This window comes from Carlito syrichta, unplaced genomic scaffold (assembly GCF_000164805.1).
Source record: "Carlito syrichta isolate Samal-C Ts95f unplaced genomic scaffold, Tarsius_syrichta-2.0.1 Scaffold304667, whole genome shotgun sequence".
In the NCBI taxonomy this organism is placed as follows: Eukaryota; Metazoa; Chordata; class Mammalia; order Primates; family Tarsiidae; genus Carlito; species Carlito syrichta.
The window spans coordinates 219488-244143 of record NW_007248763.1 but is presented as its reverse complement, the minus strand read 5'-3'; the positions used below and the strand labels follow the sequence as shown (position 1 = coordinate 244143).

The 24656-nt window shown below is 43.3% G+C and overlaps 1 protein-coding gene across 1 annotated transcript in view; it reads right to left on the bottom strand.

Moving 5' to 3' along the window:
* The window catches only part of SLC35F1 (solute carrier family 35 member F1), a 165389-nt gene that overhangs the window by 83694 nt on the left and 57039 nt on the right, over positions 1-24656 (bottom strand). Inside the window, exon 2 of the mRNA XM_021713678.1 lies at positions 9945-10072. Within this exon, the coding sequence (XP_021569353.1) occupies positions 9945-10072 (128 nt within the window). The remainder of the gene's footprint in view (positions 1-9944; positions 10073-24656) is intronic.

Below are 24656 nucleotides of genomic sequence, written 5' to 3'. Positions count from 1 at the left end.
CTCCGACTCAAAAAAAAAAAGAAACCGCCCTTTCATTCACTGACTTATTTGTTCAAATACAGGATCCCTTTTGCCTTTTATCGTGCCCACGCTACTGTGAAGGAAACAAAGATACGTTGTTTCTGCACTCCTTGGAACACCGGGAATTTATTCAGGGCTTATTGTGTGCCAGGCATGCGGGTTCTAACCTCAAGGGTCTTACGCACTCACAGAGGAGGGGAAACGTATAAACACACAACTGTCACACAAGATGGAATGTGACAGTTGCCATAGGCAAGTGAAGACGCAGCAGCGGATGGAGAGTTCAGGCCGGCTCAGACCCACGTTCCCAGTCCGGCCAACGCGGCGGCGGCAGCGGGAGAGCGGCCCCTTGCCTGCTGGCGCCTGGCGGCTAGCCCACGGGCTGGAGTCGGGGAGTGGAGCAGGAAAGCCCCCTTCCGGAGAAGGGAGTTCCAGAAGATGCATGGAAAGGTAGGTGCAGGAATGAGCACAGTCATGGAACGAAAGAGATACATACGAACGATGGTGCCAGGGACCGTTCTGATGTGCCGGGTTGGAACCCCGTTTTGGGACAAAAGGCTGGCCGAAAACCATGCAGCACCCCGTCAGATACGTACATGTGAAACGCCACATGGTGAAGTTACTTTCACAGTCATGGCACTAGGGCGTCTAGACCGAAGAAGTCTAAAAGAGGTTTGAAATACTGTGTTCCCTTCCGGGGTAAGAACTGTGTCTGGTTTTAAAAGCTTTGCCTTTAAATGAACCTTAAAAATGTCTCTTGAGGCCGGGTGCAGGTGCCCACACCTGTAATCCCAGCTCTTTGGGAGGCTGTGGCAGGAAGATTGCTTGAGCCCAGGAGTTCGAGACCAGCCTGGACAACATAATGAGACCTCGTCTCTACGAAATAACAACAAATTGGCCAGGTTCGGTGGCTCAGCCTGTAATCCCAGTACTTTGGGAGGTCGAGGCAAGTGGATTGCCTGAGCCCATGGGTTTGAGACCAGCTTGGACAACTTGGCGAGGCCTTGTCTGTACAGTAAATAAAAAATTAGCCAGGCACAGTAGCATGCGCCTGTAGCTCTGGCTACTTAGAAGGCTGAGGCAGAAGGATCGCTGGAGCCCAGCAGGGCAATGCTGGGGTGGCCCTTCGTGTGCCACTGCACTCCAGCCTGGGCGACGGAGTGAGACTCCAACTCAAAAAACAAGACAGAAGAAAACAAAAAACCAAATCACCCAGACATGGTAATGCACCTATAGTCCCAGCTACTTGGGAGGCTGAGATGGGAGTGTCACTTGAGCTCAGGAGTTCGAGGCTGTGGTGAGCTGTGATGGTGCCACTGCACTCCAGCCTGGTTGACAGAGTGAGACCCTGGTAAAAAGAGCAAGGATAAAGAAGAAAATACAGCCTTAAATGCTCAGGTTCCTGGGACCTGTTTCTAACGTATATAGGCACACCTTCTCTCTGGCTCATCCACAGAGAGGGAAATTCAAGTTGGCTACACATTTAAAAAAGTCTGCTTAGTTGACTTTCTCTCGTCTGCCATAGCTTCTTGACGATGGGACCACACCTCTGCGAGTCCTGAGTGGGAAGTCTGAGTCTCCTGTATCTTCACGGAGTGGAATGCATATTTTACCATCGCGCTCGCTGTACTGGGCTCTAAGTGTTAATGTAGCTGTTTGCTGTCTCACAGCTGGGCCCAAGCCTGATCAGGAGTCATGTCCTCGGCATCTGGCTGGGGATGTTTCTTCGTAAAAACGTAGCCTGCGTGTCAAATCTGTTGCACTTTAGACTCCTGAAACCTAGGAAAGCTACACCTGACCTGGCCTTCCTTTGTGTTTGACACAAGCGAATTCTTCACCTGCAGAAAGCGCAGAAAGAGCAGGCCCAGACGGGCCTGAGAGTTGTGTCTGGCGAGGCACGAGCGGACACCTGTCTGTTTTGCCTGACAGAGTCTGTCTCAAGGCTGGACGTCACACTATGCATCGCGAGGGCTGGCGCTGTCTCTGAGTTCGCCTCCAGCAGCATGCCGGCGCCAACACGCCTGCGTCAGAGGAGTGTGGCAGAAGGGGACAGGATCAGGTGAGGGGGATGGAAACGGCCCCAGGAGTGCAGAGCTCCTCGGAAGGGGCGAGTGTGGTGTCCGGGCTACAGAGTCCCAGCACGGTGAACACAGGTCCTGGAAATGGTTCCCCATGTGAGTTAAGCTCAATGACTGCGCTATCATGTTTGAAGAGACGTGCTTCCTTCTTAGTTCACAGAAGCACTCGCCTAATCTGTTTGCATTTTAGTACCACATGGCTGAAAAAAGATGAACAATCTTTGGGTAAGAAGTCGTAAAGCTGGTATTTCTACCTTAATGGTTCATATAGCACAGCTATAAAAAAAAGCATAACTTTTAAACTGTATCCAAATGTCATTGCTAATCTGTCTCAAAGTCACAGGCACAACCTATTCATTCTCTACAAGTCAAGAGACACAAATCCACAAATGTGTCTTTGGAATAAAATCCTGATAAACCCAGCATGATAGTGTCACCATCTCTCTTTTACTTTCTAATAAAGAAAACACCCGGGTTTTTCATGTTAGTCTTTTTTATCATTTTCCTGCATGAATGTTACCATCTTTGCCACTGTTAACTTCCTTTAACTTCTGAATACAAAGGCAAAATTAAAAAATATTTTTCCCAAAATATATTCAACATAGTAGCCATTATGAAAATGCAAATGAAAACTACAGTGAAATGTTACCATGTGCCTTTTAGACAGGATAAAACAAAAAACAATGATAACACCAAACGCTCGTGAGGATGGGAAACCAATGGATATCTCATACATTGCTGGCGGGAATGTAACATGGTACAGCCATGATGGAAATTGGTTTGACTAAATATGCCCCTGCCACATGACACGGCAGTTGCACTGTTGATAATGTATCCCCGAGAAATAAACACCTTTGTTGACACAAAATCTTGCACATGAATGTTCATAGCAGCTTTATTTGTAAAAGCTTGAAGCTGGAAACAACACCATGTGCCCTTTGACAGGCGGACGGCTAAACAACTTCTAGTTTATCCATATTACAGAGTACTACTCATCAGAAGAAGGGAACAGCCCGTTGATTCACGCAACCAATTAGATGGACTTAAGGATGTGATGCTTAGGGAGAGTCAATCTCAAAAGGTTAAATACTGTGATTCCATGTTTAGATCGCATTCTCCAGCTGACAGCTTCTGTAGATGGAGAACAGATTAGTTGTTGCTAGAGATGAAGGTGGCGGGCTGGGTGTGACTCTGCAGGGGTTGCGTGAGGGCGTGCCTTGTGGCAGTGGGACAGTCTGACTCCTGGTTGCAGTGGAAGTCACACACACTTGTATGTGGGACCAAACTGACTGGACACACACATACACACCACACATACATGAAGGTGAAAATGGATAAAAACTGAACAAAGGCAGCAACTTGGATGGATTTAGAGTCTATGATACTGACTGATCTGTACCAGAAACAAAGAGCAGAGCGCCACGTGTTCTCACTCCTAAGTGGACCCTGAACATTTACCAGAATGCCGTAAGAAAGAGATTGACAGTAGTGGGGGACTGCCAGGGTGGGGTTGGGGGAGGCACACAACCTCAAGCAGGGCACCTGTTCTCACACCAGGCAAAGTGGGGACCAGCGGGAGGCCCGAACTTTACCCGTATGACGTCCACTGGTATACCTCATCCTGAATCGCACCTCACATCTTTAAAATAAAAAAAAATACACACACACACATATATGTATATACATATATATATGCACACACACACACACACACACACACACACACACACACCAAATAAGGTCTGTAGTTTACCAATATTGTACAAACAAGGTCCTGGTTTTGACATCATTCTGAAACCATATAAAGTGTCACTGTTGAGGAAAGCTGTGTGAAGGGTTCAATGGATCCTATATGCTTTTGCACTTTCCTGTGAACCTGTAATCACTTCAAAATTACGTTTTTCCTCTCAAGCTTTGTATGTGTCAGTTGCGGGTGACACTGAACCATCACAGTCTGGTAACACAGGCGGAAAGGGCAAGAGGGTGGAGCAAGGGACAGCTCTCCATGTCTGTCTGCTCTGCATTCTGTCTCTGTTTCTGAGAGACTCCGACGAGAGAATTTGGTGCTCGCCAATACGAAGGAAGTGTCTCCTGTTAAGAGAAGTATGCTTGGATCACATTCTACCACATGTTTCTTCAGAAACATTCAGGCTCTCTTTTATGTACAAAATCAAGCCATCCAGGCATTGAAGACCTGACCATACGGCTCAACTCCACTCTCTTCTACTCTTTTCTGAGTAACCATTGCTTCGATCTGTTCTCCACACCTCAGCCAGAAGGTCTTTGAAACTCACGTCTGTCACACTGCCTTCCAGTTTGAAATTCTGCAGTGGCTTCCCATGGCACTCGGCCTAAAAGCCCAAGCCCTTGGCCTGACCCTCCCCTCCTTCTGCAGCCATCTTGGGCCACCCTTCGGTTCAGACTCCTTGTTCAGCCCCGGGACCCGTCCAGAACCTTCTCCTTGCTGGGGTCCATCCCACCACAGGGCCTTGGGCCTGGATCTCTTCCCCTCCCAGCAAGCGCCTCCTCTGTGAGGTCTCAGTTCCATCGGTTCTGAGCACTGGCGCTTGATCATAATGATGGATCCTTTTGTTTGGTCATTTGCGTGAAGGCTGCTGCTCCCACTTGGCTGGGAATGCCATGGGAATATGGGCAGTACGTATTTTTGCTCTCACGTGTATTTGTCCCCTAATAGCGTCTTGAACACTGATGTGTTCTGTAATTACTTTTATTTTTCTGAGTTGGAGTCTCACTCCGTTTCCCAGACTGGAGTGCAGTGGCCGCGTCCGGCCACTGCAGCCTCGACCCGCTGGGCTCTGGTGATCCTTCCGCCTCAGCCTTCCAAGTGGCTGGAACTACAGGCGCGCGCTACCACGCCTGGCTAATTTTTTGAATTATTGCAGAGATGAGGTCTTGCCAAGTTGCCTGGATGGGCGTAATTATTTTGAAAGACTCTCAATCAAATGAGAACAACATTCTCCAGTCATGTTCCCAGAGTTTTCTGCCCCCAGGCTTCTGTTTTAAGCTTCATTGCAAAGCTGTACCCACATTTTGCCCAGTCTCACAGACCCATCTGAACAGATACTTCCTTGACTTTGCAAATAACCAGTGTCCTCTTTTGAAAACAGCAGCACTTAGGTGTCTGGTCTTTTGTCGTTCTTGGCGTCACTGTCATTAAACCGTGTCTCGTGTTCCTTTTATCAGTTCGTAAGTTCCTCAGGGCAGGCCGAGTCATTTCTCTTTATGTCACCTGCAGTGGCTGGTGCATCTCTCAGATGCTCAATCAACGTGTCTTCTTTATTGATTGGCGTAAGTAAAACACATATTATGAGCTCAATTCGTATTTATAGAAACAAGAAAAAACCACTATCGGTCCCTGTCAGTTACATCAGTTTGCAGTGAGTAAACAGAATTACATTAATAATCAGCCGTACAGAGATAATTCCCAGAGCAGATGCCTTCTGACTGCTTCTTATTACTTAATAGTTATTTGTTGTAGGTGACAAAATCATTCTAGAACTGTTAGATTCAACTGCTTTTTTACTTCCTTGTTCTTTGCTCAGTAAAGTACAATGAAGATCAATTGGTGTTTCACTAGAATTATTTTTTCTTGCTACAGAATTAAAATAAGCTTTTCCATAGAATTCCGCATTAAATAAGGTGTCAAATAGCTAATTTGAGAGACGTGGTGGGATGGATTGGTGATGGTATGTGACATGGGCTGAAATCAGGGGACCAGCTGTTAAGAATAAACTGTCACTGTTTACATGCAAAAACGAATCGTGCTTAAGGAACCCACAACTTCTTGGGCCCTTTCCATGCTCAACAGAAGAAATGGAAGTCAACTGTTTCCCCAAGGGGGAAGTCGCCCCTCATTCCTCGTAGCCCCATTTAAAATTTTTGACTCTGTGCTAATAGGTCCAGTTTTGCCACGCAGCCAACATTCCTCTCTTCCTTTCCCCACCAAACCTGTATGGACATTCTGGGGCTTCTAAATTTAGGTAGAGGATTGCTGGGAGTTTCTGTGCCCCCAAATGCCGGAAATAAAGGCAACTTAGCCCCTTTAAACACTTATTGAATATCCAGTATGTGCTGGGTTTTCTACCAGGTACTAGAGATGCAAAGGTGAGTGAGAAATCATCCTTGCTGTGAAAAAGCTTAAAAAATCATGAATAGTACAAACGTGGTGAAGTAGATGGGAATATGTAACCACCACTCTTAGGCAAGAAACAGGGCCTACAAAGAAAGCACCACTGGAGACAGAAGAGTCTGTTCTCAGGGTGGGGTTTGCCGAGGTGAGGCAAGAGCTAGGCTGGGTGTAGGGGCATCGTGGCTCTTCCTTCTGCATCCAACCGCTTCTCTGATTCCACCCTGATTAGGAGTGGGTGCTGTCTACCCAAGATGCCAGTAGTACTCCTAGTGAGAAACATCTGGCTAATTAATGGAGAGAAATCTCTTCCTGGATTGGCTCAGGCAATCCAGGTCTAAGTCCATTAACTTACAGCGTTTCCCCGGCCACTTGTGTGGTCCAATCAGAATAGGGCTCTGGACCTTGGTTCGATGGTGTGGGCAGTGTCTTTTGTGTCTCTCATTGGCCATGAAGGAAAACGTCCATGCACCCCTAATTTGTACTAATAGCCGTCTTATAACCACGCAAGGAGCCTGACTCAGGATAAAGCCAGCAGAAGGAGCAGAAGAGGGGAAAGATGAAAAACAAACAAAAACAAAACCAAGCCCCAGATAACATCATGAAGACATTTGGTCAACTATCCTGAAAATCTCTCTTTCTCTAGACGTTCCAGTTATGAAAATCAATAAATTCTCCTATTTTAAAAGACTTTGGGCTTTTTCTTATTTATAATTTGAAAGCATCCTAAATGGTACAGAGGATATTAAAATAAATGGGGGGTGGACAGAGGAGAAAAGGATATTATGAGTAATAGAAACAGCTTGAGCAGAGGTATTAAGAATTTAAAAATGTAACAGGCAGTTTTTCTTTTGGAAAAACTTGCCTATGGCAGGTCTTTCTGCCATGAATCTTCCTTTTTTCCTTCTCTTCTTCTTGCTAATAAACTCTGTTTTAAAACTTAAATGAAACAAAATTTTTTAAAATGTAGCAACTGTGTATGTGTATAACATAAGGTGTTCATAGGGCATCTGCAATGGGAAACAGTCAATTCTTTTTTTGTAACCTAGCAGGTTTTTTTTAATTTTATTTTTTTAATTTTAAAGATGTGGGGTACAGTTCAGGATTAGGTATACGAATGTTCATTATGCAGGTGCCCTTGTTGATGAGGTGTGCCCCCCTTCCCCGGCAGCTTACCGCCACTGCCAAGCCCATCTCCACCCCTGCCCCTTCCCCATGGCAGTTTCTCACTACTGCCAATCCTTTTCTTACAGCATTTCGATAATTTTTCAAGGTCCGCTTATAAGTGAGAACATGTGGTACCTAGTTCTTTGTTTCTGTGATAGCTTGCTAAGTATTATAGACTCTAAGTCCATCTAGGTGGCTGTGAAGTTGATGATTTTTATCCTTCTTTGTGGCTGTGCAATATTCCATCGTGTATATGCATCACTTTTTTTTTCTCCAGTCCTCTTTTGATGGGCAGCATGGTTGGTTCCATGTTCTTGCTACTGTGAACAATGCTCCAATAAACATGCGTGTGCAGGTATCTTTTTCATAGAGTGATTTGAGTTTCCCCGGGTGTATTACCAGTAGGGGGGTTGTGAGGTCATATGAAAGCTTGATTTTTAGATCTTTTAGGAATTGCTACACTGGACACAGCCTATTCTTACACCCTGTTTCTAACTGAAGAAGAAGAAAGAGAGAGGGAGGTGGAAAAAGAAAACCAAAGAACTTTTTTGGGGGTAACTTCAGATAATTCATTATACTAAATAACTGACGCTATATATACAAATAGAACATTGCCAGTGATTTTGGTTTTCATGATTTTTTCAATGTATTAGTATTTAACTCAAAACATGTAAAGGGTTTTCAAAATTAAGTCTGTGGTAAATTTACCCATTTAATGAAATTCATTTCACTTTTATACGGTATGCTTAGTGTTAGTGCAACTACCTATCTGAAGGGTTTTCCACTTTAAGACTTTATTGTCCAGAGATGTAAATATGGAGACAGCATAGCTATTACTGTGAGAGAAAAGATATGTACCAACGTATGCTCCTTTCAGAGTTTGCAACTGTCTTGTGTGTGTGTTTTCTTGGAATTCGGTGAGATCTTAGACAAAACAAAGGAAATGTAACTAGGGAAGTCCTATGATAATGGGTAAATCATATTTAAATTTGGTGTGTTTATGTCTAAATGCCAATCTATGCATAATGTTATACCTGTTAGATTTATAAATTAATCTGAAAAGTCACAGTCCTTGCTTTCAAGATGCATAAAATCTTACTAAGCACATTGATGATATACAGAGAACAGAGGGTGGGAACATGCCCACATTTCTTTTTTAACCAAAAGAAATGTTATACATTGTGCATAAGGGCATTTGGGGAGTAATTTTTCATCGTGGAAAAAGTGGAAAAGAAACAAAGAGAAATAAGAAAGTCAACTTCAGGGAGAGGAGGGCGCTCAAAGACGGAGAAGAGAAGGCTCAAGGGAGAGTACAGACTTCATATAGCACATTTTTACAAAGGGCAGTGCCAGGAGGCAGACAGTGCCAGGGTGCTCACAGGCATCTGACTGTTGCCTTGTAGCTCTTCCCACACCGGTCCAAGAGCCACGTGGTGCTGAGGCCACACGGAGAGGCCAGGCTTGTGTCCGCCTGAGCAGTCCTCCTCGTTCTTCAGCACACGTCTTCACCAGGAAGCTATCCCACAAAGCTCTCAGGATACAGAATGCACGTGGAAGCGGCCACAGAAAAATGCTGCCAGTAACTACTTTTATTTCAAGCCGTCTTGAAGCTCATTCGAAAATCCGATGGCAGAAAGACTAGCGCAGGTTTGGATAGCTTTCTACCCGGTCTGTGGCCTCCAAGTTTATTCAGGCCCTTTGCTGCTTGCTTATTCACTGGTGTTATTCTTGTTCCTTAGCAAATTGGAAGGAGGACGGGAATTTTGCTGAAGTATCAACTCTAAACTAACTCTGGTGTGAGAGCAATGTTCCGTTCTGCTTTTATCCTAGTGTTTTGGAATGGCTGTGAAATTAATAATACTGCCACACAGAGAGAAATAAGGATGAAATAAAAATAGTCCAGTTTGTTATTTACAGTGTAATGAGGGATATAAAAGTCTGGAAAAATTGTGATTATCTAAAGGAAACTTGAAATTGTGGTTGTGTGTGTGTATGTGAGAGAGGGAGAGAGAGAGAGGGAGAGAGACAGAAGCTATCTTCATGCACAGGCTATTTTAGGAATTGAATCCTTGTCCCTTTAGGAAAAACCCTGTCTCTTCAGACAGCAAGTTGTATAAATAAAAACAGCTACACAAAAAGATTACTAAGTATTTTGATTATTTAATAAAAGTCTATTCCCATTCTAAAATGTTATAAGTTGTGATTAAAACTGATTTGTCTTTTACTCATTAATAATCTCCAGCTAACATAAGATTAGTTGGCAGCATTCAAAGCCACGTATTGTTTTCTATGTTTTCAATAGTAATGTTGGTATATTCAGAACAAAGAGAAAAAAGATGTCCAAGTATACTCGAATTAAGAAAAATTAAGAAGATATATAAATACAATTCAAGTTAATTTTTATACAGCCAATTTCCCTCTTGGTGCAAAACTTAAAGCATAGAAGACAGATTCCCAGAGACTAAGCCGAAAGTAAACTACATCTAGATTCTGGAATTAGGAAGCTGAGAGGGAAGAAGAACCACTGGTACCTGGATGCTGGTCAGGGTCGTGTACTGGTAAGCCTTGACTACTAGGTAGTTTGCTTCCAGGTCTATGAGTCCCAAAATCATGTACTTCCACCATCTTCGTCGTAAAATCGCCAGGAGGTTCTCTTCTCCTGTGTTCAAAGGTGAGAGGAAGCGGATTAGGTTCTTGACATGTATGTTCTGAAGGGTTCTAAAGTGCTGCAACATCATTTTTTAAGTCATAACTTACCAAGTGTCTAAACAAATGAAATAATGTATCAGAGACGCGTGTGATCTTATTTGGCAATGGTCTTCACTGTAGGTTTTGGCTGTTCAAGCTAGTTTCTATGCCACAGTAAGACTATATATAGGTTATTATCTTTCCATGCAAGATGTTTTCTTGTGAACATTGAAGGAAAAAATAATTACGTAACGTAAAAGCTGTATCAGAAAAGCTGCATCAACACACGTATTCTAAAACATCCTGAATTTCAGGATTGTGGTAAAATACATGCAAATGAAAAGAAGGCAGCCAAACAGAAAAAAAAGACTCCTGCTTGGCAGTGGGTCTGTAGTAAGACTTCGACATGCTAGCCTGAGTTCTTAATCAGCTTTGAACACTACATGCGCTCTGGTGGTATGTAGGTCAGGGGGAGAGAGAGGAAATTGGGGGTCACTCTTGAATGGAAAAGAGTGTCACTTGCCCACAGTCTTAATGCTGACCACAGCTACCATCTTCATCACTTTATCTCTTAAACTAGTAGCATCAAAACAGACTGAATCCTTTACTTCTTCACTCTTGTTTTCACAAATATTTCAGGTCTGAGATAGACCTCACTTCTCAAGGGGGAGCAATTATGATTAACAAAAATGACAACTTTGTAGTTTACCTTTGAGGTCTTCCTAGAGTATGAGGAATAAACTGTGACTACATGCATTATTTGTGGCTGAATAACAAATTATCCCAAATGGAGCTGCTGAAAATAAATGTTTATCATCTCACAGCTTTTGTGGATTGAGAATCTGGGTGTCTCAAATGAATGTCTCTGGTTTGAGGTCTCCCAGTAAGTTTCAGCCAAGCTCTCAGTTAGGGTTGCAGTGTCATCTGAAGGACCGACTGAGGAGATCTGTTTCAAATACTCATATGGTTACTAGAAGAACTTGATCCATCACACAAGGGCCTTTGCACAGCACTGTCTCAAAACATGGCAGTTGGTTGACCCCAAGATGAAGAGTGGGGAGGGAGGGAGGGAGAGGGAGGGAGAGGGAGAGAGAGAGTGAGAGAGAGAGAGAGAGAGAGAAAGAGAGACAGAGAGGAGAAAGAGAGAGAGAGAGAGAGAGAGAGAAAACACTGAAGAGAGAAAGGTTAGTTTTTTTTATAACCTAATTTCAAAAATGACACTTCAACTTTGATTTTCAGAAGAGAGTGAATAAGTCCAGATCACACTCAAGGGGAAAGAGTTTTATAAAACTGTGGAGACCAGGAGGCAGGAATCCTTGGAGGCTGTCTTAGAGGCTGCCTGCCCAGTGATACACAACGTTGGTCCTAGTTTAGCTAGGCTTCAGCTGGTCCCCAAGACCTTTAACAGAGCCCTGCATCCCCATCTGTCTTTGGGCCACTCTCAGAACCTTGAACTCCTAACTTATGCTTTTAGCTTTATTCCAGTGACCATCACATGAGGTGATCTTTCCAACCCTAAGGAAACTTGTAAATACAAAGATTTTCAGCTACATAGAAAGATCATGGGTTGTGGCTAATGGCAACAAGGAGACAAGGGTCTCTTGACCTTTAGAACCAATCCAGTTTTTCAGCCTAGTTTTTGATGCCGTGGTTCCCAAGCCTATGCTCTAAGCATACTCAGTGCCTTCCTGTCTCAGTGAACTGTACTCTCCATCTCACTAACTTCTATTCATTCTTCAAAATCTAGCTTTTCTCTGGTCTTTCCAACTGGCCAATGTGTACTCACCTCTGCATAATTCTTTCACATGATTGTGAGTACTTAGAAACTGTCTCTTCGCTGGACTAGAAGTTTTTGTTAGATAGAGTTAATATCTTACTCATATATTATCCACAGAACCTAGCATATGAACATACAGCAAGGGTTAATTAAGAGATTTTGGAATAGATCAATTAAAGAATTGAAAAAAACGTGAAATGCTATCCATCTGAGTATGTCGAGAGCCATGCTGGAGTCACTCTTCGCATGGTTTTGAGAAGGCCGGGAGATGTCGCTTCTTCACAGCCAGCTCATTCTGGAAATGTCCTTGCACAGTACTTCTGCCTCTCTCATTTGCCTGCATATTCGATTATCAACATACCTGTCAGGATTTATCCTGTAAATCAGTCATCCTCAAACTGACTGCACATTTACACCAGTTTGAAAGCCTTTCAAAAATCTCAATGCCTGGAACTGGTCCCTAGAAATTCTGATTTCCTTGGTCTCAGGTGAGTCCTGGGCATTAGGCTGAGGATCAGATGTAGGACCTTCAGGGGGTCAATGTCCGATGGTCATTCTCAGGATGACTTGGGCTAGGACGCCCAAGAGATCCAGCCACAGAGTGGTGAAGACTCTTCAGACCAAAGAATTGACCTGAAGACTTGGCCCCAAGTAGGCTTTCTCTTGTCTCTGGGCCTTGCCGTGTGCTGTTTCCTCCGCGTACAGGAAGGATCAGCATATATGCTTCTGTCAGTGAGTCTTCCTGGAGGGACTTACCACCTTTGACTGGGCTGGGTTTCCCTGCTCTGTGCTCCCTTCACACCCTTTGCTGACCCCACATAGAGTACTTTTCTTTCTGTCGCAAAATTATCCATTTTCTTGACTCTATTGCACATTAGATTATTCACAATTTGAAGACAGTGGCATTGTTTTGGTCATGACTTTATCCCTAGACCCAGCAGTGCATGACAGGCAGTCAGTAAATAATATATATGTATAAATAAATTTCATGTTTAATAATGTCAGCAATGTTAAATACCATTGAAGCTGATGCACGTAAAATACATCTACTATAAGCATTCCTGTTCCAGTCAATGAGAATTGTTATCTAGTTGGGATGTAGACATCTGACAAAATTAATTTATTATGCATAATGCACTGCTCAGCATAAAAAGTCAGCGACATATTTAACTTTCGAGCTACAATTCTAGAGTCACAGGTCTTTGTCTCACTTAATTTACACAGTGAACAGAGACTCACGAAACTCAGAGCACACCAGCCACCTCTCAATACACAGCACGGGAAAAACAGGTCATAGTGCCATTTGTTCCCCTGGTCAATACTGTGTCAAAGTGTAATTCACTACATAGATTCAAAGAAATAGTTAGCTGCTTTACTGTTTTGCTGAAGAAGTTTCCAAAGCAAAACACCCTAAATAAATGCTTCCAGGTTGTTTCATTTGAAGCACCTGGAAATACACAACACACTTGCTTAGCAGAATTATCCAAAAATGCAAGAGGAAGGATTTTTTATTTTTGGCTGAGCAAACAAAGGCAATCATTAAAAAGACTCCTTGGGGGTTTATCCACATGACTCTCATTAACACTGACGTACAACAGACCATTAAAACTCTTTCTAGAATATTGAAAATGCATTCCTTGGGGCCCTTGTGCCAAAGCACTGCCTAAATCTCGTGAAATAGGGCCACAAGAAACATCAGCACAATTGGTAATATGTTAATGTTTTGAAATCCCCCAGCCTCTTTTAAAATTAACTGGGAAAAGTAGCAAAATCCATGGGTAAAAAACTTCAGAATTATGGTTTGGCATTTAATGCATTCTGTTTATTATTATTATTTTTATTATTAATATGTTCAAATATACATAAAAGATTAGAGAAAATGTAATAATGTACCCTCCATCCTGATTTAATATTAATGTCTTGCTCTGTTTGTTTAAGATTTTTTTCAGAAATAAGACATTACAGACAAGACGGAAGCCCCTCTCTCTCCCGGGCAAATTCCATTTCTATTCCTCCATTAAGACATCAAATTGGCCAGGCATGGTGGCTCAGCCTGTCATCCCGGCTCTTTGGGAGGCCAAGGCAAGTGGATTGATTTCCTGGGTCCGTGGGTTCGAGAACGGCCGGGGCAATTTAGCGAGTCCTTGTCTTTACGATAAATAGAAAACTAGCCATGCATGGTAGTGCGCGCCTGTGGTTCCAGCTCCTTGGAAGGCTGAAGTGGAAGGATCGCCGGAGCCCAGCAGGTTGGTGCTGGGGTAGCGGTGAGTGTGCCACTGCACTCCAGCCTGGGCGATGGAATGAGACTCCGACGCAAGAAAAAAAAAGCATTAAATCATCTTGATATCATTGTGTATCCTTCAGGTTCCTGTTTTTTATACATTTTATACATATGTATGTATCCAAAATAATATACATCTTTCAGGTTTTAAAAATGTATATGGTTTACTTTATATATGATAGTCTTTATTTAGTTTTATGTTTAATATTTATCTTATCAAATACATTATTTTTAATCTTTCTTTTATTAATTATTGAGCCAGTGGGCACATTTGTCACATGAGGACATTGTGTGATGGTGAGGATTGGTTCCTGGTAACATATTCTTCTAGGCCTCTTGTGCTTAATGTTGCTTTAAAACTGTATTCGTATTACTTCCATGAAAACTTACATTTATTTTAAATAATGTCTTCTGTTATGTTTTGTTGAGTATGCCACAATTATTACAGTCTTCCAATGATAAATATCTATATTATTTCCAAATTTTTCCCCACTGCAAACACTACAGTAAATGGCATGTATATCCTTGTACATGCATATTTCTGCAATTGGTGTAGAGTTCCATTTTGCTTGCACTCTCTTTTTAAAGGACTGTAGAATATGACAAATGTGTAAAGCATAATGAAAGTTATTCTAATTTAAAGTAAGGGAGCATTACGAGAACAACTTCAGTAACTGAAACAGGAAAATTGTTGACAATCTTGACCACATGATTAAAATCTAATTTAACTAAAGCATCATCAGAATGATCAAATATGTTTTATAACTTTTTAATCAAATCGTTCTACGATACTTACTATGTGTTAGACAGTGTCTGCACACTTTACAAATAGCACTTACCTACGCTTCTTAATAGCCCTACACATTAGACACGTGACGAACCTCACCGACAGATGAAAAGAGTGTGGTCTGAAGGAGTTCAGCGACTAGCCAAGGTCATGGAGATAAGCCGGAATTCGAAGTCACGGCAGTCTGGTACCCAGCTTCATGCTTACGAGCATCACACCATTTTTTTTTGCCTCACCGATTTGCAATTGTGGCATGGTCTTTGAGAGCCACGCACGCCGCCTTCAAGAATCGTTCCCGGCCTGTCTGTTCCAACTCTCTTGAGGGGGCTGCGCTGCCCCGTCCAGCGCCCATCCCCTGGCGCCTCTGTGCCTGGTGCCCCGAGTGGCCAGTCTCGGCGGCGCAAGTGTGCGCTCCCCGCCGCGGAGTCGGCCTGGAGACTGGTCTGGTTTAGTGTGGAGGACCTGATCTTTCACTGACCTGAGTCACAACAGACTTTCTTCTTGTGAAATGTGACACAAGGCTTGACGTGAAGCTTACGCCTTGAAAAAGTCTAATGACAGGAGCTACTGCTAGATGCTGTGCTGCTTGCTGAGGTCTCAGACATAATAACAATAGTCACACCTAGGGCGGGCAAGGATGAGGGTGGTGGTGGTCAAAAAATGTGCAAAGGACAGCTGCATTTCCCCACGCCAGCAATAAACAAACAGAAACCCATATAAAAAGCGCAGTCCCATTCACAATAGCCACAAAAAACAAAAACAACAACAAAAAAACCTTGGAATCTTCCTAACTAGAGACGTGAAAGACCTTTACGACAAAAACTACAAAACACTGCTCAAAGAAATCCAAGACAAACAAATGGAAAAATAGTCCATGTTCATGTTTTGGAAGAATCAACATTGCTAAGATGGCCGTCCTACCCAAGGCAATCTACAGATTCAACACAATACCCATTAAATTACCAGCACCACTCTTCTCAGACCTGGAAACGACAATATAGGAATTCATGTGGAAACATAAACGACCTCAAATAGCCAAAACAATCCTCAGCAAAAACAAAAATAAAAACAAAACAACCAAAGCAGAAGATATCACACTCCCAGGCTTTAAACTTTATGATAAAGCTACAATAATCAAAACAGCTTGGTATTGGTACAAGAACAGGCATATAGACCAATGGAACAGGACAGAAATTCCAGAAGTAAAACCTCCATTTCTCAAGCAACTCATCTTTCACAAAGCCTCCATCACCAATCACTGGGAAGAGGAGAGCCTATTCAGTAAATGGTGCTGGGAAAACTGGCTGACCACATGCAGAAGATTGAAACAGGACCCTGACCTAACATCATACACAAAAATCAACTCTAAATGGATCAAAGACCTATACATAAAACCTCAAATGAGAAGAACCTTAGAAAATGCAGGAGACACCCTTATGGAAACTGGAACTGGCAAAGGCCCCAAGTTCCCACGCCATAAGAGATAAGATTGACAAGTGGGACCTCATCAAATTGACAAACTTCTGCAAAGCCAGAGAAACCATCAAGAGAGTAGGGAGAGAGCCCACAGACTGGGAAATAATATTTGCCAACTGTATATCTGACAAAGGCCTAACATCAAGGACCTACAAGGAACTCAAACGTGCCAAAAAGAAAAAAACAAATAGCCCCGTTACAAAGTGGGCAAAAGATATTAATAGATACTTCTCAAAAGAAGACATACGAGCAGCCAACAGATACATGAAAAAATGCTCAGCCTCACTAGTCATCAAAGAAATGAAAATTAAAACCACACTGAGATACCACCTAACTCCAGTCAGGATGGCCATCATCAATAACTCAAAAAACAACAGATGCTGGAGCGGATGGGGGGAAAAGGGGAACACTTCTTCACTGCTGGTGTTCTAAACTAGCCTGTGTGGAAAACAGTGTGGCGATTCCTAAAAGATCTAAAAATCGACCTTACCTACTACCCCGCAATCCCTCTACTGGGAATATACCCAGAGGAACTCCAATCACTCTATGAAAAAGAAACCTGCACACACATGTTTATTGCAGCATTGTTCACAACAGCAAAAACATGGAACCAACCGTGCTGCAGACATAAAGGACAAAATCATGAACTTCACAGCAACGGATGGACTTAGAGTCTACAATACTGAGTGATGTTTCACAGAAACGAAGAACTGAGTATCACATGTTCTCACTCAAGCAGACTTTGAACAACTACCATAATGCTATAAGAAAAGGATTGGCAGTAGAGGGAAGCGGCCATGGGGGCTGGGGGAGGCAAGATTGGCAGTAGTCGGAACCTTCTGGGGGCGGGGGGCACACCTCATCAACTAGGGCACCTGCATAATGAACATTTGTACACCTAACCCTGAATTGCACCCCACATCTGTAAAACAGAAAAATTTTCTTAAAAATGAGAGACCGTCAGGGACATTTTGTACAGGGGCTGAAACATGGTTACATTCCAGTCAGGGACTGGGAAACAGAAGAGCCTTGATCCAGAGCACTCGTGTTCGCCCCCCGTGGTCATCTGAATAGAGAATAAGAGGAGCATAAGACGGCACCCTAGGTGGACTCAGCTCAGGGAACAAGGAGCTGCACTGTTCCAGGGACTGTGCTCCATGGGGGGCTCTCGTGGGTGATGGGACCCTTCACGGTGTTTTCATGCAGGAACAAAGCTCGGCACACATTTCAGCGTCCACAGCAAATGGAGAGACCCTGCACAGGGCCGAGCCCTTGGCTTGGAAAGACCTCTCCTCGGCTCGCAGTTTGAGGCCATCACGACACTTCCTTGACCAGAACCCCCAAGGGAAATGTTAAAGTTCAGTGAATTTGAAAAGAGGAATGGCTTATGATGGACTTACAATTACTCACTTTAGAAATCGAAAACACAGTATTAGAATTTAGAGTTTGAAGCAATTCTCTTTCGTCTGAAAAGTGACCCAAATCAAGGTGCTAACTACAAGGAAATGAAAACACAAATTGCTCACGAAAAGGATCACAATCAAGTGCGTTTCGTAATGGGAATCTGAGTGTAAGGAAGAAATGCAAAAAAGCTGAACAACGAAAACTAACTTTTGTCTTGTACTCTTTTGTCTACTTGTATGATTAGAGCAAGACTGGAGATTAGGAAGAGCACAAAAAGCAGCGCTTGAGATTTCGCCTAGTAGCAAACAGACTGGCCACAGGCTGCCTCCTGCCGTGTGGCACTAGGAGCTGGGTCGAGGGCTCCGAACTTCGGTTCCTCCGTTGTAAAACGGGGATCTTAAGGGCACCCCACAGGGCACTGCTGGTTAGAGGCAATCTGAGTAATAACGAGTAAGAACAACAGTATCTCGTGCAGGCCAAGTGAGCAAGGCGTGGCTGCAAGGCGCAAGCCCCACATCCTCGAATCCCTAGGACGGCTCAGGCAGCAACTTGAACGGGCCACAGGCGCCACTGCCGGGCGTGTCTGCGGGAGTTTCCGTGTCAGACTCAGGCCGGAATCGGCGCCCTCCCCAGCGAGGGCGAGCATCACCCAACCCCCTGGGGGGCTGACCAGAACAGAGGCAGACGCGGGAGCCAGGGCGCCGCGCTTCTCTCCTGCCTGAGCTGGGACATCTCCCCCCTCTTCTCCCTTGGACGGGATCTCCAGCATCGACTCCCCTGGTTCTCAGGCCTCGGGACAAAGGCTGGTCCCGAACCCCGACCCCGCCGGCGTTCCTGGCCTCCAGCTTGCAGAGAGCAGACCTCGGACGACGCTTGGCCTGCAGTCACGGAGCCCGCCCCCCGGATGGGCCATCGACGTCCCTGCCTCTCTGGGGTGCTGGTCGATCGGCCCTGCGGACTGTTTCTTTCGGGAGCCCTCACACAATGCTCTTTGGCATCTTCTTTCTTTTTACTGGGGCAAAAGATATCACTTACCGTCTACACTTGTAAGTGTGCAGTTCAGTGGTCATACAGGCATTTATATTCTTTTTTCCTCTTTCATCCCTCCGTCCTCTGTACCTTTCCTGGAATCGGGAAACCCCCATCTTCTCTCTGTCTTCATGAGAGCCACAGTTTTCACTCCCACGTATGAGTGAGAACATACAATATCTGTCTTTCTATGCTTGGCTTATTTCACTTAAAACGGACTCCAGTTCCCTCTGTGTTTGTGCACACGTCAGAACTTTGTTCTTGTTATGGCCGAATAATGTTCCATTGTGTATATATGCCTTATTTTCTTTATCCAATCATCCACTGATGGGCAGTGAGGTGGATTCCATATTTTGGTTATTGCAAACAGTGCTGCAGTAAACATGGGAGTCCCGGTGTCTCTTTGATATACTGACTTTTTTTCTTTTGGATGTATACCACTGGGGAAATTGCTGGATACCACGGCACTTCTATTTTTACTTCTGAAGACTCTCCATACCGTTGTCTGATTTACACTTCCACCAACAGCATGTGAGGACTCCCCTTCCTCCACATCCTTGCCAGCACCTGGAATTTCGATGGCAGAAATCCCACAAAATTTCTGGACTTTTTGATAAAAGTCATTTTAACTGGGGATCTCTGATAATTAGTGATATTAAGCATTTTTCATCAACCTGTTGGCCATTTATATGTCTTCTTTTGAGAAATGTCTATTCAGATCTTTTGCTCATTTTTAAATCACATTTTCTTTGCTAGAGAGTTGTTTGATATCCTTATATATTCTGATTATTAATCCCTTGTCAGAGGAATGGTTTGCAAATATTTCCTCCCATTCTGTGGGGTGTTGCTTCACTTTGTTGATGGTTTCCTTTGCTGTGCTGAAACATTTTAACTTGATGTAATCTCAATTGTCTATTTTTACTGTTTTTTTTTTTATTTTTTATGTTGGGGTTCTCGCTCTGTCATCCAGGATAGGAGTGCAGTAGCACAACCATGGCTTACTGGAACCTTACTGAACCTCCTGGGTTCCGGCAATCCTCCTGTCTCAGCCTCCTGAGTTGCTGGGACCACAGGTGCATACCACCATACCCTGCTAATTTTTTGTAGAGAAGAGGTCTTGCTATGTTGCTTAGGCTGGCTTCGAACTTGGCTCAAGCCATTCTATCCTCCTGCCTCACCCTCCCAAAGTGTTGGGCTTGCAGATGTGAGCCACCACACCTGGCTTATTTTTGCTTTTGTTCCCTGTGCTTTTGAGGTCTTACAAAAAAAATCTTTGCCTGGATTGGGTTCTGCAGCATTTCCACAAAATTTTCTTCTAGCAGTTTCATAGTTTCAGGTACTAGGTTTAAGTCTTTAATCCATTTTGATTTGATATTGATATATGATGAAAGATAAGGGTCTGGCTCCATTCTTCTGCATGGTTATCCCATTTTTACCAGCACCATTTATTAAAGAAACTGCATGTTTCCTTATGTTCTTGGCGCCTTTGTTAAAAATTACTTGGCCTAAATGTGTGGTTTTATATCTCAGCCCTCTATTCTGTTCCATTTGTCTATGTGTCTGTTTTCATGCCAGTACCATGCTGATTTGGTTACTATACATTTGTAGTATAGTTTGGAGTCAGGTAGATGCTCACTTTTGCCACTTTTATTCAGCATAATATCAGAAGTCCTGGCTAGAACAATTAGGCTAGAGAAAAAAATAAAAGCCCATCCAAATTAGTGCCTTGTGCACAGACGATATGATCTTCTATTTAAAAAACCTAAAGACGCCACCAAAAAACTTTAGAGCTGATTACCAAATTCTGTAAAGTTGCAGATACAGAATCTACATTCAAAAATCAGTAGCATTTATATACATCACAGCAAACATCTAAAAAAATAAATGAAGAAAATACTCCCATTTACAGTTGCTGCCAAGAAAATAAAATACCTAAGAATCAATTTGGTCACTTTAAGCCTTGATTTTCCTCATCTACACATGAGTGCTACTAGGTAGACCTGCACTTTGTGTGCTTGTGATAATTAACTGAGATCTCTGCAAGGTGTTTAACACAGTGTCTGGCAAACAGCTCTTATTATGATCTTGATTTTTATTACAGTTGTCAAGTCTCCTACATAAGGTGGCTGTGCGGTAAAAATTTAACCTTGTCCCCACAAAATGTCTGACCTTTGTCCTTGACTGACAGTATGATTTAGGGTAGGGGCTGGCCATTCCAGAAAGACCAACAATTTGATTTGGAGTGGTAGCTGTGGAATGCAGCCAGAGGGGCTTATGACTAGAGACTGAGCCCAGCCATGTAGACAATTAATCATGCCTACATAATGGAGCCTCGATAAAAACTCTGGACGTGTAAGTGCCAGTGAGTGTCTCTGGCTGGCAATATTCTATGCACACTACTACACACCGATGTTGGGAAAGTAATACCTGTTGATGTTACAGGGCGAGGACAATGGAGGCTCTGTGCTTGGCATGCCTTCTGAATTCTGTCCCATGAGTTTCGACCCTAGGCTGATTTTAACCTGCATTCTTTCCCTGTAATAACCCGAGCCATGAGTATAATTGCTTTTAGTGAGCTCTGGGAGTCCTTCCAGCAGGTTATTGAATGCCTGGTGGTTGTAAGAACCTCCTTCTCTCTAAATTTGCAGCTGGTGTTAGAAGGAAGAGTAGTCTTGTGTGGACTGTGATCCTTCTAAACTTCCTCAAGTTGGCCTAAATTCTGAGTTGGTATGAAAAGTGAGGGCATTGTTGGAACTGTGCCTGTAAACCTTTGCAATAACTTTTCCTCAAACATAATGAAATGTTCCCTTTCTTGCTCAAGAACTTGAGAGTATCTCTGCATAACCAGTCGCCAGAATCCCTCAGGTCTGGATTCAAAGTAAAACAAACAATCAGTCTCCTTTCCAGGTGTTTTAAAAAAATGTATGTGATTTTTTTCTGTATTGAAAGAGTGTCACAATTTTGTGCTTTATACCTAAATTTTCTGTCATTAGGAAGAAATCACTTAATGGGAAATTCTGCTTACTAGCTCAAAATGGTTAATGATAGGTTGGCTGTATGTGCAGGTTGATGGTATGTTTTGAAATTATTCAAAGCAATCATAATGAGACTATTTACTAAATCAAATCTCTCTATTTTCCTGGGGCGAGCCTGCTGGGAGGAAAATGTATTTGTCCTTCTTAATGACAAGATGATTTTCCTTTCCTTAATCCCATTTTGTGAAAAGTGACCCTATTTGCCTTTTGGAAGTTTCCTGTAACTGGCTCTGATTCCTCCCGACATCAGCAGATGAATCTGCCAGTTTTGTGAATTTTGCTTTGAACAAAGAGCTGTGTAGCGGCTGATGACACATGATGGAAGGGGAAGAGGCCAAGGAGGGCTTGCCTCCGGACTCCTGCCACTTGCCGAGCAGATTCAAAAGACATCACAACAGAAGGCGCTGGCCTGAGCGCTTGAGGGCCGACCTGGAGCTCCGACGTGAGAGCATCTGTCACGGTGGACACACAGTTAGAGCCCAACTTGGGGAATTAGCAAGATGGAGTGAAGGGGGAGAAGCCTGGTGAAGCAGAAAGCCGGCTGGCAGCCGCCCAGCCTCCACCCTCTGATCTTGCATCCCAAATGCCAAGCACACATCCACCAAGACCACTTCTGTTACCCAACATTGATTTTCCACGGAACACCATTTGTCAGGCAATGGCGGTGGCACCACACATTCATTCTCTCACTGAATTGCCACCCTATACTCTAGGTTAAAAGCGTGCAGCCAGAGAGACCTGTGTTGAAGTACTGACTCTACCACTTAACTGGCCGTGCCACCTTGAGAAAGTCGACTCATTTATAAAATGAGGCAAACACCGCTTACTTGAAAATGCTGCTACAAGGACTGACTGGAAGACATGTATGTAAAGTGTCTGGTTTCCAGTAAGTGGTAACTTTGTCATTTACAGCTCTGTGAGGAAGGCATTTTTCAGATCATGAAATTGGATGTATAAGAAGTTAAGTAACTTTTCCAAGGTCTGTCCTGGTTTTTTATTATGAGTATCCATTACTCCTAGAAAAATGCTTTTTGTTATGTGGTACACTTGATAAACCCAAAACATTTTTATTTACATTACCTTCTTGAATCAAGTTGGGCAGAAAAGAGGCTGCATTTTTATGAGCAATTCTATCATAGTCTGCAATACTTCTAGAATATATGTGTGTGTGTGTGTGTGTGTGTGTGTGTGTGTGTGTGTGTGTATGCCTATACATGTACACACAAATTTCTATCTGAAATGCTGAAGAATGTATTTATGGGGTTAAAAAGTTTCCATTACACCAACCTAGTGACAGTGAGCACCACAGCACTCAGATTATCATCTTAAAATATTTTCCACTAAAAGAAACAATAGTCTTTGGAGAACCAGCTGATTGCAGATCCAGGTCAGGAAACGCAATATACAAGTTGAGCCTGAAATACCATGTCACACAAAACAGTAACAACGCACTTAAAGACTTCTGGGGTTGTATCAAAAGGACTCAGAGGCCAATTTGAAGAATCTTTTCATCCATCCATCTATCTATCTATCCATCCATCTTTCTATCTGAGTTGGAGTCTCACTCTGTTGCCCAGACTGGAGAGCAGTGGCACGCTCATGGCCACCACAACCTCGACCTGTGGGGCTCAGGCAATCCTTCCGCCTCAGCCCCCTGAGTAGCTGGGACTACAGGCATGTGCTACCATGCCCGGCTAATTTTTTTGATTTATTAAAAAAAAGGGTCGAAGTCTTGCCAAGTTGCCCTGGCTAGTCTCCAATCCCTGGACTCAGGTAATCCTCTTGCCCCTGCCTCCCCAGGTGGTAAGCCACTGCGCCCAGCTTGAAGAGTCTTTCATATGAAGACAACAACAGAAATGGATTTGGAGACATGAGACAGGTTTATCCATGCATGCATAAAGAAAAAGAACTGAGTACCACATGTTCTCACCCCTGAGTGGACCTTGAACAATTATCATAATACGAAAGGGATTGGCAATAGTGGGAGACTGCCAGGGTGGGGGGCATGGGATTGGCAATGGTGGGAAACTGCTGGTGGGGGGCACACCTCATCAACAAGGGCACCTGCATAATGAACATTTGTATACCCGACCCTGAACTATACCCCACATCTTTACATTCAAAAATTTAAAAAAACAGCAACAACAACAATCAACATTAGACAAATGAAAAAAACCCTAATTGGTCACCATCAAAAAATGTTAGTAAATCAACTCATGATTTGAAAATTGTTAAATAAAGGAAAAAAAAAACAAGGGTTTCCCCCACCTTGGGGGGAATCTTACATGAACTATACCACTAGGTAGTAGATTAGTAGAGATTTGTCTTTTTTTTTTTCCGAGTCAGGGTCTCACTTTGTCACCCAGACTGGAGTGTAGTGTGGCACTATCATGGTAGCCTCAAACTCCTGGGTACAAGCAATCCTCCTGCCTCTGCCTCCCAAGTAGCTAGGACCATAGGTGTGCACCACCATACCTGGCTAATTTTTTATTTTCTTGTAAAGATGAGGTCTCACTATATTGCCCAGGCTGGTCTTGAAATCCTGGGCTCAAACAATTCTCATACCTTGGCCTCCTAAAGTGCTGGTTTTTTGTTTAATTTTGGAAACAGGTAAAGCATAATGCTTGATTGTCTCTATCAATCAAGTGACTCTATAGGAGTCACTGCACCCAGTCCTGAGTTTTGTCTTTATGGTAATATTCTAGCTAATAATTTTTTTTTTTTTTTTTTGAGTTGGAGTCTCACTCTGTCGCCCAGACTGGAGTG